At 28.6% G+C, this 17,794-nt stretch overlaps 1 protein-coding gene across 1 annotated transcript; it reads left to right on the plus strand.

Annotated features, from left to right (window-relative positions):
* Positions 1–1,527: 1,527 nt before the first annotated feature.
* Positions 1,528–17,778, plus strand: LOC127281579 (uncharacterized). Its single transcript, XM_051305343.1, has 12 exons — positions 1,528–1,686; positions 2,082–2,179; positions 9,668–9,703; positions 9,815–9,859; positions 10,281–10,325; positions 10,444–10,488; positions 11,005–11,049; positions 11,396–11,437; positions 11,514–11,561; positions 12,832–12,915; positions 16,365–16,507; positions 17,369–17,778. The coding sequence occupies exons 2-12, from the start codon at positions 2,087–2,089 to the stop codon at positions 17,376–17,378; spliced, it is 636 nt and encodes a 211-aa protein (XP_051161300.1). The 5' UTR covers positions 1,528–1,686; positions 2,082–2,086; the 3' UTR covers positions 17,379–17,778.
* The last annotated feature ends 16 nt before the right edge of the window (positions 17,779–17,794 follow it).

Genomic DNA, 17,794 nt, shown 5'->3' on the forward strand with positions numbered 1-17,794 from the left:
AGACAGTAATGCAGTTAAGAAGAATTGTAATGGGAATTCGAAGCCATCACCGAGTAATAGAGTATAACAGTGTGAGAGAAAGAGAAGGGATGAGAGAGAGAGAGAAATTTTCTATATATGAGAGAGCAGGAATAATAAAAGAAGGGACTTGTGATGAATATTCGTCGAATTTGAAAGAGTGCTATCGCACGAGTGATTTGTTAGTTTACTTCCTAGTCCTCGTTTTTTCTCGTTCGATTTTCCAATCTGCGCGCCCCCTTTTGACGAGTTTTCGATTAACGGATATATATGTAAATTATTCTTGCGGTACAATATACATATATATATTTTTTTTTTGTTTCAATATTACACGTCAATCTTTTCTGTTAACCCTTTCACATACAGAAAAATATCAAAAACGTTTGGATTTGCTTGTAACTTATTTCTCTAGGTCGCTGATTATAAATCCGATGGCAGTTTTTCAAAATTTAAAATGGTGGTCAAAATTTGAGGTTATGTTTGTTTCTTGTTTAGGGGGGTTTACCGACAAAATGTGAAGTTATGTCTGCCAAACATAGCCTCGAACCTAGTGGCAATTCTGGGGACTTGCGACTATATTTGGACTTTTGAAACAGCGGCAGCGTTATCTTTTTACATTCTCATCATAATGAGAAGGTAATTACATTTGGGCGATTTTGAGCATTCTCTAATTCTCGTGAATCTCGACATTTTGAGACTTTCTGATGCCGAAAAAATGGGTCTTAAAAAATGTTTGTCTGTATGTATGCCTGTATGTCTGTACGTATGTCTGTAGACTAATTTTGTTCGACGATAACTCGAACAAATTTTAATGAATCGACTTCAAATTTGGTATACACATTAAGTGTACCAAAATCTCACCCGATTTCGTTGGCCAGATGATTTCGTCAAAAATCAACAAAATTATTCAAATTTTGAGTTTCTAAAATTTTCAAAATATTGGCATTTTAATAAAAAAAAATTTTTTCAATTATTTTTCGAAAAATACGAGTAAAAATAAACATTTTTTTCCTCTAACAATTTTTAATAGCGATTAAAACAAAAAAGTTATTTTCTTCAACACTTTTGGGTGTATTTTGTGCAAGAAATTGCAATGAAATTGTCTGCCTAAGAAAAATTGAATTTTCTGTCGTTTTTTTTATATGTACTTTTGAATATGAAATTATTTAGATATATAATGAAATTTCATTTAATTGTCACGTAAAATAATTTTTATGAAAAAAATCTAATCTTTATAAAATATTGCAAGAAATATTATATTATAAAATTAAAGATTAATTTTAATGGAATACAAAAAGTAAAAAATCAAGGACAAATGCTTTTAAATATCAAATATTGCAAAACATTTTAATATTAATTTAAAAACAAAGGTTCTTGAAAAAAATTTCTGCGATTATAAGAATAATAATAAATTGTAAGTGCGGAATGTGAAAACGTGCTCATTCATACTTTCGATAAAATAAACGGAGTATCTTCTATTATTATTAAATATATGTTTTATTTAAAAACAAAACTTTAAAGTCACGAATAAGAAAATTTAACATAAACAGATTAATTAACTCTACATTCCAAAACGATTGTCAGTTAATAAAAAGAAAAGTTTTAGGTTTTACGAGTATCAAACTTATTTCAACACTCAACGAAGAAGCATTGAATAATTTAACGCAGGTCAATTTTATTTTCAAATATTTTAAGATTAAACAATTTTTTAATTTAATAATTTAATTTTTTCGTCTGCTAACATATAATATTAAATTCATCAAAATTGTTAATATTTATATTATAAATTTTGGATTAACGAAAGCTTTCATATTATAGTTATTGTTTAATATAAATATATTATTAGGTAATAAATTGGAAATGATTTTCAAAATGTTTAATTATTTTTAAATCGTTATTTTTTTATTGTCTAATTAATTAATCAATAATTTATTATTATTAAATTTAAAATTTTAATATTTACAAAATATCTAATATAAATTTTCAAATATTTGTTATAATAATTAATTCAATAAAAATGATATAAAACTAAATCATAAAAAAATTTGTCATTTATTTTTCAGACAATATGGGTCGGTGTCTAGCTACAATTCTTCTAGCTATTTTTGTTCCATTTTTTATAGAGAATTCTATATCTTTACCAATTGATGAACATCGATTGGTAAGTTCTATTCTATTATTTCTCAAAAAAAAACTTAAATTCATTTTTGTTTTCAAATTGAGTTGATAGCAAACTTCACTTGCTTGGTTTATTTCAAATTTGCATATAGCAAAACCTAAAATTTATAAAATATTAATATGTGACCTGGAGTGGGATTACAACTAGCGACAGCGTTACGAAGATTTCGCTACGTAGCGATTCAAAGCTACATTCACATTAAAAAATTTTCTAGCTATCGGGTGACTTAAAAAAATGGTATCATTTTGATAGATTTAGGTTGGTACAATTGTTTTTCTGTGTATTTTTTATCTCATATTTGCTTTATTTTATAATTTAACAATTTTTTTTATAATCAAGAATGTATCAAATTCATAAGGATTTCCCACGATGAAGAAATGAAGCAATTAAAAGAAGTATCTAAAAAGCTGACAAATTTTTCAAATCTCAAAAGTTATAAAAAGGCAATTCGAGGCAATGATAATTATTAATATTATTATATTAACACTTTTATATCCAATTTCTATCCTTACAAAAAATCAAGAAAATAATTCAACTTTATCCAATAATAATAAACTATTTACTTTTCTTTTTGATATTAATAATTAAATATTTATTGCATTTATATTTATTATTTTTTTTCATAGGATTAAAAGTTTCTATTAGACATTGTCTAAAATGGGAAAAAAATTTAATTAAAAAAATTTTGAATATATAACCTCAGAAATAGAATTTTTGTTCTCACGCAAGGGTTCACTAAAAAAATGTATAGGGCATTTTTTGTGAGTTAAAGAGTTTTTCAAAAAATGAAAATTTAAATTAATTTAATTAAAAAATTAAAAAATAATTAATTTAATTTAAAAAATGTATCAATTTTTAAATTTAGGCTGGTAAAGAATATCCTAATTTTAAATCTCATGCAATTATTATTTTTAATTCTTGCAATAAGATTAATTTTCTTAATTTTTATTTATTAAATTAAATTAAAAAAATTTATTTCCCTTTATAAATTATTTTAACATTAAACTAGATAATTCATTTTTAAAGTTGTTATTTATTAAATTAATAGCTTATTTGCAATATTGAAGTATAATTTATTTCGTCACTAGTTAATTATTTTATTTGAAACTAATAGTTGGCAAACATGAAGTTAGAGAATTGATTCCACCTTCATGTTGTATTTGTTTGCTACGTAGATAAAATATTTTAGGAAATTGACATGAATTCTATGTCAATGTCCTTATTTAGAGGGGTTATGTTTATAGTTTCTTCTAAATTACCATCTTGCAGTTTAAGCTTTGAAGAAACTGTCAACGGTAATTTATTTTGGTCATGATTTGGAACAAATTTCACTAAAAATATGTAAGTTTTTAATTCTAAATAACAAAAAGCGCTACATACACTGTTAAAAATGTTCGTAAATTTACAACATTTTTAATATACCAATATATATTAAATTTAAGAAACTGTACTTTGAATTATATTAAGATACCTTTTTGTGGTAATATTAATATACTGGTGTCTTAATCCTGATGTTTGTAAATTTAATATACTTTTAATATACCACGGTATATTAACTTTAAAATACATGTACTCTAAGTTAATGTAATGTACATCTATATATAGTAATATTAATACATTAGTGTATTAATGCTTTATTTATCCTAAATTTGTACGTGTCTTATATGTTTAAAAGAGTAGTTATTTTAATGATTTATTTTCAACTTTTACGTTTTGCATTGAATCAAAAATTTATTTGATTATAATATTTGATATCATTAAATATCACAGAAAAAACCTGGTTTCAAATTAAGTATAAATTCCATACTCAATTTGATTCGCAGCAAAAATGAAACTGGGATAATTATCAAATTAAATATGGAATTTTATTCATACTCAATTTGAAACTAGGTTTTTTCAGTGATGAATCGACTATTTGATTAGCTTTTATCAAATAAATATTAATTTGTATTTTTTTTTAGTAATGCAATTATATTATTTTTAATTAATTTAATAATTACTACAATATTACTTATTTTAATTAAATATTTATTTGATATAATAGTCAAGTGGCAGGTTGTTTGAATCAAATAAATTGTTTTCGGTGTACAACTCTAAAAGTTTACTTAAAAAATTTTTTAAATTCGCTTCTATTAAATATACTTACACAATTTTTTCCCCTGTAGTTTTAAGGTTAATAATGGTATAGATTCAAATGACTTTCCACTAAATTTCGTTCATTTTCATTTTAAATATTTATTTAGTTGAATTTCACAACAATTACCATCCATAAATAAAAAAATTAGTACTTTTTCAAAGAAAAAATAATACATTTGTTTGTATAAAAATATTTCTCTTTCAAGTTGCTGATAAGAAAAGTGTAAACATTTTTCAGACGAAAAAAAAAATAAGAGGTGAATAAACAGCATTTGTGATAAAAGTTACAAATCATCTTTGTCTAGTTGCATTATGCAAAAAGTTAATATTCAGCAACAATAATTTCTTTAAATATTTATCAAAAATTTATTTCAAAATTTATTTCTATTTTTTAGAACATTCTTATTACTGTATAATGTAAAATTATGGAAGAATTGGATGATTTTAGGTAAATTGTAAAAAGAAATTTAAATTACGACAATACTGTCTATATCTTATTACTTTAAATACTTTAAATGGGATTAGAAAATTTTAAATTAATAAAAATTGCAACTATCTAGGTGAAGTAGAAAAAATATTAATAATTAGAGACACTAATTGTATTTTAAATAAGTAATAAATTTTTATTTTAAATATATCTTTAATTTTGTATAATAACTAAATCGAAATGTTTAAATATTTTACACAATCTTATGTCTTCAGTAGTTACAGTTTATATGGACAGTGCGAATATTAAATTCTAATTCGGTTATTTAGTCGCGGTAGTTAAAGCGTTAGCGTTAGGTCTTAGATTAGGTAGGTGCGCCTGGGTTCAATCCCCGTAGGGTTCAAATTTTAATTTAATTCTGAGATTCGAACGTAAAAGATACAAGTAGATAAAATTATAAATGATAGTATTAACTATAATAATCTTGGTATTCATTCATTCATTCATTCCGTCCGGACCCCTGCTGGGTTTTCGGTGACAGAGAAAAGAACAAGTTATGGAGAGAGAAAGATATATCTTTATTTTGCAAATGAGGGTTCGCTTGACCTGCAATCTTTTAAAGAGGATTAATTAATAACTCTGAGGACCCAGGTAATAATTTCTTTCTCCCTTTATCACGTGAAAAATCTATAAAGAAATTCTAAAACTGAATAGGTAACGCATACCTTTCTTTCTTACACCAAGGAATATAACATAAGTACTTCTTCGTTTAACATTGCGTTTCTCTATCTAGACAATTCAAAATGGCATAAGATCACTTTTTTTTCAATTTTGTATATTTTTGTCCACTTTTTGGTATTACCATAAAGTTTGAACTCTTTTCCACATAATGCATATATTCTATTTAAATTATATTGTGATTAAATAGAAAAATTTCAAGTTTTTGGAACTTGATACATTTTTCTTGTTTTCAAGGTTTGTGTTAAACAGTGGGACACCTATTATTAAATAATGAATCTAATGAATATTTGTTTTAATAATAATATTCTGCTTCATACTTTGTAAATATATATGTTTTGCATTAAATAACGTTAACAAATGTTGCAAAACACTTATATTTTAATAATATTTTACATTTTTATAATACGATGTCAAGTTTCATATAAAAAATTGTTATTATTTTTTTTTACGTTTACAGTACTGCTGATCATACGTCATAATTTGGTCATAACATAAAAACAATTTGGAGGAAAATTTGAATAGTCGTTCTCTTATCAAGTGTTATTTTTCAAATGTTGCCGAACAATAATTGTAATAATTATAAATTTTGAATTTTTTAATGTTTTTTGGCATTAAAAAATCACATTTTTAGTCGCTGTGTAAGTATAAATGCGCATGCGTATATATAGTGTGTTGTCATAAACATGGTTTACATTTAAATTTTGGTCGAGTTTCTTTAAGTAGTTTTTCAGAAAATTAATGTGACCTACTGTTTAAACTGTCCCACTGTTTATCACTCTCTTCTACCTATATTAGAGCCCCAGAAAATTTTAATAAAAAAATTTAAAAATTATTACCTGGCCCCTCAGAATTAATCTTCATTAACAAAGGCTCTATTGTCCAAGGATTGGTATTGTTTGTGGTAATTGTTCTGAGAGTCTAATACTGGTATATACATATTTTTTTTATTTTGAAAACAGAAAGAAAGAAGAGTGAGATTTTTAGGCGAAGATATTCTTATGTTATTTTGAATCCTCTAGATAGAGAAATGCAATATTAAATGAAAATTATATATTATATTCCTTGATGTGAGAAAGAAAGATATACATTACCTCTTCAGTTTTTGACTTTTATCTTTATATTTCCTTGTGATAATACACGGAAAAAATTTCGAGACGTCGGACGTGCCGATGTCAATGTAAACCTACTGTACATTTCATTATGTACTCAGAGTTAATCTTCATTAACAAAGGTTCTATTGGCCAAGGGTTGGTACATCTTTATTTTTCTATATAATAAATGTGAAAAAAGAAATTATTACCTGGGTCCTCAGAGTTAATCCCCATTAACAAAGGTTCTATTGTCCAATGGTTGGTTTTTTTGTGGTATTTGTTCCGGGGTTTTAATACAGGTATAAATACGTATATATGTTATTTGTAATGAACTACTGATTACTCATATAAGAGTGTCCTTTTTGCACTTATTGGCTGATCAGTAGTTACTGATTCATAGTTACTCATAGTTCTCTCATTCTTTTGGATATTTGGTAGTTTTATTGGATAAAAGGCAAAATTGGTTATATTGGATTAAAGTAAAATTTGGTTATATCGGATTAAAGGAAAAATTGGTTATATTTAGTAAAAGGTAAAATTAATTGTATTGAATTAAAGGAAAAATTGCTTATTTTTAATAAAAGGTAAAATTGGTTGTATTGAATTAAAGACAAAATTGGTTATATTTAATAAAAGGATAAATTGGTTATATTAGAGAGAGTGAGCAAAAGGGTTAAAGATATTTAGATTTTCATCAATCAAAAATAAAATTAAACGAAGTATACTATGGCCAACATAAAAGAGTATGTTATTTTAAGTGATAAAGATTTAAAAATTATTGAAAATAGAAATAAATTGTTAAATTACATGCATGTGTACAAATTTGAAGAATTATTAAGAAAAGATTCCAATTCATTTTTCAATGTGCAAAGTACTTTGTATGTACAAATGCTTGATTTTATTGTCCCAATTAGAGAAGGTGATAAACATATTAAAATACTTTTTAGCGGTAATAACAATTATGGTCACTGAATTTATGTTTATTACGATAGAGTAAGGCTTTATATTTTTGATAGCCTTAATGAGGGATGTTTAAATGTGCATCAAATAAAATGTTTAATTAGATTGTTCCCTTTTAAACCAACAGTAGTTTTTGAAGCTGTTAATCAACAACTTTTTGGTAGTGTTTAGTGTGGAGTATATGCAATAGCATTTGCAACATCTGCATTATTTAACGTAATGCCAAACTGTGTAAATTATGAAACTGATAATAACAAAATGAGAAACCATTTTAGGTCAATGTTTGAAAATAATCGCTTAAATCATTTTCTGGCAGTAAGAACGTCTCACAATAGGAATTCGATAATAGAGAATAATTAGAACCGTCTTTTCATAAATTGAACTTAGGAACATAAAAATTATATTTTAAACTCTTGTTCTGTTTTTAATACTTTGCACAGTAATAATATTAACAGAGTTCTATTAACACAATATTTAAAAATTAAACATTCTCTAAATGACACTAGTGAAAAGAAAATAATTCGTACAACTGATAATAATGTTAACAAAATTTCACCACATGAATATTTAAAAATGAAGAATTTTCTGAGTAAAGAAAATGATAAAAAGATAATTCGAGCAATTAAAGAGAAGGGAAGAAAAAGGAAGGCAAGGCGCGAAGTTACATATGAGCAGAAAATAATAAGACAGGAGAATGAGAGATTGAGAAAACGTAATCGTAATAAAACAGAAATAAAAAAGAAAGAGCGCAAAAAAAAATTTGACATGCAAAAAAAAAGAAATTATCTATAAAAACTGAAGATGAAAAGAAAATACGCAAGGATAAAAATTTGGCATGTAGGAAAAGCAAAATATCAATGGAAACTCAAGATGAAAAGAAAGTGCGTCAAGAAAATAATTTGTCATGTAAGAAGAAAAAATTTTCTACGGAAACGGAAGATGAAAAGAAAGTGCGTCAAGAAAAGAATTTGGCATGTAAAAACGATAATTGGAATAAAAAAACTGCAGGAGTTGCAATAATGTCTTTTAAAGATTTCAATGAAAGTGAAGTTCCACAGAATTATTTAGGTTTAATAAATGTAGAATGTAAGTTTTGAAATGCGTTACATTTTTTGTGTGAAAGACCGTCACATAGATCATATAGATACATCACCGAGGAATGTCCCCGTGAAGAGGACATTATGATATCGCCTGAATGTCACAAAAATATTGCCGCTTGATATCAGCTTGACATTCGAGCAATATTCATTGCTCCAATATAAAGAAATTTTTTTTACATTTCTAATATTAAATTTTTTTGAAAAAAATGAATAAAAAATATGGTTAATGCACACTAGCAACGTAGTCGGCCGCTTGCGGACGACAAAGTTGCTAGTTAGTTATAATTAATGTTTATTTTTATTAATTGTTTAAATTATTTTTTTTATAATCATTTTAGCATGAGATTTTGATGTTTTAAATTTAATATACCGGTATATTAATATTAATATACCGCAGTAAATTAAATTTAATATACACAAATATATTGATATTAATATACCTGTGTATTAATATCACAACATTGTGGTATATTAAATTTAATATACGGTATATGCAAATTACTTCATATACAAGTATATTAAATTCCCCATGGATATTTTTAACAGTGTAGCGACTAGCGCTATTAGTAATCCCACTGCTCGACAGTTAAAGGGGACCTTTTGTCCGAAATAATCGATTTTTTATTGATTGGTGTTTCTGATAGAGAAAACTTTTTTCTATCAGAATCACCAATCAATAAAAAATTAATTTTTTCGGACAAAAGGTCCCTTTTAACTGTCCAGGTCACATATATGAATTTTGATTGTTTGCCACTATATTACTCTCTAAATTTGAATCAGCGGAATCTCGCTGATTCTCAGCTATAAGTATACCACTGATTCCAATCAGCTTATATGCACTGATGAATTAGTGGAATTTCACTGATTTTTCAGCGTATATCCGCTGATTGGTACCAGTGGTATACTTATCGCTGATTCAAATTTAGAGAGTAGAATCTAGAAAAAAAAGACAAATGTTTTTAAATAGAAAAATAATAATTCCTGTAGTATTCATATTGTTTTTTTTTGTTTTTAGGCAATATCAGAAACTAAATTTGGTGATAATAGAACTGTAAGTAATAAGATAAAAAATAATCATTTTTTTCTATCAATTATTTAGACCATTTATATGTATTTATTTAATATAAAAAATAGATATACAATTTTTTTATCTTAATTTAAGGTGGAAATAATTCAAGTGCAACCTAATGGTACAAAAATTGAGGCGGTAAGATAAATAATTTTCTGTTAAAGTTGGGTATTTTTTTATAATAAAAATATAGATGAGGTTTTTAATTCTGCTAAAGTAATATTCGGTTAAATAAGAATTTTTTAAATAAAAATTTGGGTAAAGAGAAATTATGTAAAATGAAAATTCTGACAAACAAAAATTTGATATCTAAAAAATCTGTTAAGTAAAAACTTTTTTTAAAAAAAACGAATTCTATCAAATGCTAATTTGAAAAATGAAAATTCGTGAAAAATAATTATATACCTATCTAATAGAATTCTGTAAAATGTAAATTTTAACTAATTTTTTTTTATAGTAGTATGTGCCCTTTATAAAGATATCTTTTATCAAAAAAAAAAAAAAAAAAAAAAGTTAAACAACATATTTTTCTTTGATTAAAAATAATTTTTATTTTCAGTGGATAGATGTGAAGAAGTTTTCTGATGGTGAAATAATAAAAACGGTAATGAAAAATAACATTTATTCGTTAGTTTCTATTATAATAGAAAATAAAACTGTATGAAAACATTTCTTGATAATTTTTGTCATTTTTTCATTTGAAATGTTTTTTTTGTTTTTAGACAAAAACACTGACTACATATAATGACAATAGCACAATAACAGAGGTAAAAAAAATAATAATTTTTCCCTATTAAAATTTTTTATTAGACCATACTTATATATTTATTTGAGGAGTAAATTTTCAAAATCTGATAAATCCATTTTTCAAAAAAATGGAGATAAACATAAATTTAATATTTTAAGGACCTCACAAATCTTTCTGTCGCTGTTAAATATAAGAAAAAAAATTTCTTAACAACGAATTTTCAATTCAAAAACTTTTGGACATAACCAAGATGTGTTATAATTTTTATGTTTTTTATTAGAAAAAATTACCAATACCTGTAAATCATTAAATTATGATAAAGTTTAATTAAAAGCAGAACTTTTTAAATATAAAAACATTGTTATAGAATTAAACTATTACAAATTTTATATTTTAAAAGTAACTGCAGTGGTTATGTGAGAAAAGTCATTTGTTTCAATTTCTCGAAATAAGAAAATATGGATTTATCACGTTTTGAAAAAATTTGCTCCTCATTTAATATAAAAAAGTAGGAATAAAATTATTTTATTTTTAGGAGGTGAAAATTCATTTGCTACCTAATGGTCAAAAAATTGAGGAGGTAAGAAATATAAATTTATAAAAAAAAGTACAGTAAATTATTTTCTAGAATTTTATGCACCGAATATTCGAAAAGTTCACTTAAAAACACACAATTGAAAAAAAAACTTTTAAAATTGATGCATTTTTTAGGAAGTTATGAGCATTCAAATTGAATTCAAAGTATTCAAAAAATTAAAAAAAAATCATAGAAGCTAACCTCAATTAGTACTAAAAGAAAAAAAAATCGGAGATGTAAATGCAAAATAATGTCTGATTTGGCGTGGAATACATGATGTATATCCAGATAACGAGCGCGTAATAAAACAAAAAATTCAATTAACATAATTTTTTCTTTTTTCTTTCAGAGAATACTGATAACTATATGGAATGATAGCACAGTTAACCAGGTAAAGCTAAAGAATTAAAAAAAAGAAAATTGATGACTTGTTATTAAATACATAATTTCAATTTCTTAAATTTTAGACCGAAATAACTAATACGTTGTCTGATGGTTCAAAAATACTTACAGAGGTACAAACATATAATTCTTTTTATTTTGTGTTAAAATTAAATAACTATGAATTGATGTCATTGTTATTTTATTATTTCACAGAAAAAAAGGTGGGTAAAAAGTTGTAAAGATAGAGGATAAAAGACGTTAGGATACAGGGTAAAGGATAAATTTGTGATGGATAAAAATGTTACTAAAATATTACTAGAAAAATGGATGTCACATTTTAGTAAACTGTCTAATTTTAATAAAAATATTAGTAATTTTACACTTAACTTATTAAATCCAAAAATTTTATATAAATAAGTAATTGCACGTTGAAATATTTTTCCTATAATTATTGTCTATTAATAAAAATATCTTTGACTAATACAACTGACAGCTGACGACAGTACGTAAATAATCAGAACTGGGAAATTACAACTCAACGTCTGTATTGTTGCACGAAAGCAGAGTTGGGTAGTAACTGAATTTTTTGTGCATATTAGGCTGTGTCACTTGTGACTTCAGAGTCGATTCTAGGTGTGACGTCAGAAATCTGGAGGGACAACAAACAGACGACACAATGTTATTCTTATGGGGAAGAAAATTTGATTCCACTTTCATCAATTTTATTCATACTTTAAACACGGAAAACGCTTGTTGACATCTAATAAAATTAAAATGTGTGTTGATAATTAATTTTGTTATGTATTTGATTCAATTGCATTGATAGATTCTCTAAATTCGTGATAAAATATAAATTTTGAGGTTAGAAAAGTTTGTTTACTAATCACATTTTACATTTTAACATTATTAAACAATATCCAGTATGCATGTTATTAAAAAAGATATAAAATATATATTTTAAGTGGGAATTACCGCAGCAGTAAAAGATTTCAAATTAGTAAACAAACACCCCTAACCTCAAAATTTATATTTTATCACGAATTTAGAGAATCTATCAATGCAATTGAATCAAATACATAACAAAATTAATTATCAACACACATTTTAATTTTATTAGATGTCAACAAGCGTTTTCCGTGTTTAAAGTATGAATAAAATTGATGAAAGTGGAATCAAATTTTCTTCCCCATAAGAATATTTTTATTAAAATTAGACAGTTTACTCAAATGTGACATCCATTTTTCTAGTAATATTTTAGTAACATTTTTATCCATCACAAATTTATCCTTTACCCTGTATCCTAATGACTTTTATCCTCTATCTTTACAACTTTTTACCCACCTTTTTTTCTGTGATTTTAAATTTTTAAAATAAATTATAATTTCATTATTTTATTTTTAGTATCATGAAGTATACAGATATGGTGGGAAAGTCGATACTTTAAAAGTGATACCAGTCACTGTGTGGAGAGGTGAAAAGTCAAAGGTAGGGGAAAAGGGATACGGGATTGCATACGTCGAGAGGTACAAAATAGGGTTGACTGAGTATTCCGTGAAGTGCACGGATTGCGGAAAGAAAGGGCTGTTGAGCGTTACGGTGAAATCAGGAACTGTTTCACCGTGTTAGGTCCCTTTTATTTCCTCGGGGAGGTAGGCGTCCTGGGCCTAATGGTTCGAGCAAGGGCTAGAACCAAGATGGCGACTGTATCACGAGCGTTGGTCTCTCTTACTCCAATGTGAGTGTGAGAGTAACGTAAGGCTTCCTAGACCTTAAGGTGTGAGCAAGGTCTGGGAAACAAGATGGCGACCGCGTCACTAGCGTGGCTCTCTCTCACTCCAATGGCGGTGAGAGCAAAGGCTAGGAACAAGATGGCGACCGTGTCACTAGCGTGGCTCTCTCTCACTCCAATGGCGGTGAGAGTAAAGGCTAGGAACAAGATGGCGACCGCGTCACTAGCGTGGCTCTCTCTCACTCCAATGGCGGTGAGAGTAAAGGCTAGGAACAAGATGGCGACCGCGTCACTAGCGTAGCTCTCTCTCACTCCAATGGCGGTGAGAGTAACGCAGGGCTTCCTGGGCCTTAAGGTTTGAGCAAAGGCTAGGAACAAGATGGCGACGGCGTAGTCGGGGTGAGTCTCTCTCACTCCCACGCGGGGTGGGGGTAGCGTAAAGGTTTCTTGCGCCTTAAGGTATTCTCAAGGCTAGAAACAAAATGGCGACGGTATGTCAACGGGGGTGGCCACACCTGTCTTGAACGGACCTTGGGTGAAAAATCCGTAAGCGGACGGCCACACCTCGCATGAACAAACCGTGGGATTGTTTTGATTTTGTTTATTTCTTTTTTTTTTAGGTTTTTTTTTGGTTTTGATACTTTATTTTTTGGTAAATAAATAAGTTTTTATTTATAATTACAAAGGTTTATTAATTCTTAGACTAAGTAACGCTGGAATTGATGCTTTATGGTTGGTGGAGATGGGGTCTGTCACAGTGTAGGCTCGGAGTTTCCGGGCAATTTGCGGCGGTGTATTCAAAGAGTGTAATGCCTTTCTCTTTTCCCGGCGGTTTCTTCCCAGACGAGGGTCTTTAGAACCAGCGGCGCTGTGTGTCGGTGGTTTCGCAGCAGGACCCTTCCACAAGGGTATTAGACGCCATTCAAGAGATGAGACGGTGGTGGGGGTTGTTGCGTGTATTGGAGATGGCGCATGTTGGGCAATTTCTTCCACCAGGATGGGACTAGGATGTAATTCCAAGAAATCCTCCACAGAGGTCTCAGTTTCAATTAAAGGTGCCTCGTATATGGCGTCAAAAGCTGCTAGTAAGGTGGCGGTGTCATCGAGGTTTTGGAAGCACGCATCTCTTTGAGCAGGGAAAAGTTGATCCTCAGGCAACGTCTTCTTCGGAGGATTATTGTTATTCTCGTCCACCTTGGTCTGAAAGATGAGGTTGTCTCGAGGGGTTGGTTGGTAGCAGGCCGGTGGCAAGAGGGGCGGCGCTAAATTGGCAGGTTCGTAGTTGGCTGGTGTAGAGTAGGCCAAAGGTCGTGGTACTCGGGGCAATGGCGGGAAAGCGTGTTCGCGCCTAAATTCTCGCACAATGGCCCGTGCGTCCTCCCTGCGTTTACGAGCGCGTTCCTTATCCCGTGCTCGTTTCCTTTCACTCTTCTGGGGTAATGTGGCTGGTTTCATCTATGGACATATACATTATTAATGATGGGCAGAGGGAGTTTCCTGACTAACAGGACGCTCGTTCTGTTCCAACGGGGATTATTCACCGGGGTGCTTCAGGATTTTACTCCCGGCCCGAGAAAAGTTCCCAGCGGCACAGTGTACTCGCGTGTCGTTGCCAAGGAAACCGTTTTCCAAGATGGCCGTCGTCTTTTCACACGGGCGAACCGCGGCAAAGGTTGACGGGCTGAAAGAAAGCAAAAAGTTAGTGACAAAGAAAACTTACTCGCTGTAGCGAGACAGAGAGTAAGCAAAAAGTAACTCGCCTTGGACGTTTAAAGAAAATTCTTTATTTGCAAGGACTTGAAAAGTAAGATCGAGAAGTCATACAACGAGTGCTAGTGTATTACAACTGACGATGGGTGGTCTCGCACCCACGCTTTTATCTCCGCATGAGCGCATCTCGATTGCGGGAGAATTAATACTACAGATATTTTTAAGATAGCGCTCGTAGTGTAAAAATTAAAAACTAAAAGAGTTACAATTTTTATAAAAATACTTACGATAAAAATTATAAGTTTACATTAACAAAATCGACGTTTTAAACAAATATTACGCGGTGACAAGTATCCAGGAAACAGGATGCGTGAGGAAGTGTCTTGGAGAATAGGACGCTTGGGGTCCGTGCATCTTTGTTGGGGGTCGGAAAAGCGGAGAGAAAGGGAAAATGTTCGGATAGGCTATTCGCTCTGAGAAGAACGCCTAGACTATAAAGTAGGAGTTCGTCGGAAGTAAAAAATGGCAGGAAGGATGAGATACTTGTTACAATCGGCGCTATTTCTCTGTAAATTTGTCTTAACCTAATAACTTTAATATAGATTATTAAATATTTATATAGATAATAATATATAAAACAACAAAATATAATTTTATATATATATATATATATACCAAAAAACACACTACGTACGTTCTTTCACACATGCCATATATATACACATATATATCTATCTTAATTTTCTTATATAAATTATATAAAAATTATTTTATTTTATTTACTTTTTATAATATAAAAAACCACGCGGAAAAGTATGAGGGAAGTTAAAAGACGAAGAAGTGACCGGCGAGAAAGAGAGGCCCACTACGCTAGTAGTGGGGACGCCGAGAGTAACCGTGCGTGGGGGAAAAGAAATGGGCCGCACGGCGGGAGTAAGTAAACGAATGAGAGAAAGCGGAAGGAAGTAGAAAGCGTTTGCTGTGCATTGATTGGAGAAAGGAAGGAAGTGAAAGGAGGCGCGTGGAAAGAAAATGGCGATTAATATATGTGCGTGGCCAATGGTTCTGCCAAAGACAGGGAAGTATGAGTAGTAAGCAGGCCTATACTTTCTGTATGAAAAGTTTAGTCCCGCTAACTCATGCATCCCTCGTACCACCTATAACGGTACGGTATCAAAAGCTAACAAGGTAAAACAAAATAGAATAACTTCTTACTATATATACTATAGGGGAAATGTTGTAATTATACAGGAGATTGAAATCCAAAGACGGATTTTGAAGTTAAAAAATAGTTACATATATTAGTGAAAAAATGTTATCTAGTAAATTAATAAATCAGACCTTGAACTGCAGAAGCAAAACTTATTTAAAACTTGTATTGTAGGTACTAGTATTAATTACTGCGACACTATGTTAAATTCGAGGTTAAGTTGATCGTAGTAATAGGAAACATAAAAAGCTCCATTCAAATCATAACTTTAATTTTTATTTTCAGCAAGAAGAAAAAGATGTTGAAGAAGAGAAAGAAGCATTAGACAATAATGGTGATGATGATGATAAAGATGATTTTGAAGATTATGGTTATAGAGAAATGGAAGGAACACCTGTAACTCCTATTGAGTTAGTAGTCTCAAGTGATAGACTGTTAGAAAAATCTGTATTAGATTTAATATACATGCACGGAGAAAAATGGAAAAACGAATAAAGTAACTTTTACTACTTTAAAAGTAAAATTGGACCTGTCCGAAGTTTCTGCGCATCTCTGGCAACTTTTACTCGAAAAATAGTAAAATTGACTATTTCTGTAGTAAATTTTACTGTTTCCGTAGTAATTTTTACTATTTCTGAAGTAAATTTTACTATTTTTGGAGTAAAAGTTGCCAGAGATGCGCAGAAACTTCGGACAGGTCCAATTTTACTTTTAAAGTAGTAAAAGTTACTTTTTCTTTTTTTCCGTGTGCGTATGAAGCGAATATGCACTACAGGTATTGAAATCTAAGATACATGTATATTAAATTTAAAGTGACAACATGGCGGCTGTAGATGCCTATTTCACCAAACGGTCATTATTTCCTTGATATTGAAAATTTATTTGAAATTGAAACAACAGTGCGTAATTCTTTAACTATTGTGTTGTTTATGTCCAAATAATGTTTTATAAGGGGAAAATTTTTCAAAAAAAACATTCTAAATACAAGAATTTTAATACTTATATGTGACATTTAGGTTAAGTACTATAAATGTCAAATTATATGCATTTTTACAATGTAAATTGATTTAAACTTGTATTTACATGAAAGAAATTACTTTGCTTTATTAATAAAAACCTTATTTTGTACACAAGAACATGTATAAATTGAGTAAAATGCAATTTTTTTATTTGAATTTTTTTCAGTGACAAAATTTAATATACTTTGTATATGAATTACACTCTAATATACCAGTTTCTTAAATTTAAGTACTTTATGTATATTAAAACTACAAACATTTTTAACAGTGTATACAATAAATTTCCATTAAGTACTAAAGGATTTTAATTAATAAAAAATTAACATAATTTACATACACAAAAAAAGTTATAACTACTGTACGGTTTTATTAATTATAGATATTTTATGTATTATATTCTACAATTTGAATCACATATTATTATTAACGTCTAATACAATCCTTTTTAATATTTTTATTACTAAAATTTTGTAATTTAACATGATAATATTAAATAAATTTAAAAATTTAATTATGTTTATTATATTTTATAAATACAATTATGCCATATGAATTTCATGTCAAATGTGAATTATGTCAAATGAAATTTATGTCATATGAAATTTATGTCAAATTAATTTTTCGTCAAATGATTTGATATCAAGTGAGATTTATGTCAAACGAAATTTATTGGGGTTTAATCATGCGAGTCGTTAA

Source organism: Leptopilina boulardi, unplaced genomic scaffold (genome assembly GCF_019393585.1).
Source record: "Leptopilina boulardi isolate dan_hultmark-lab unplaced genomic scaffold, ZJU_Lbou_2.1 LbouV2_273, whole genome shotgun sequence".
In the NCBI taxonomy this organism is placed as follows: domain Eukaryota; kingdom Metazoa; phylum Arthropoda; class Insecta; order Hymenoptera; family Figitidae; genus Leptopilina; species Leptopilina boulardi.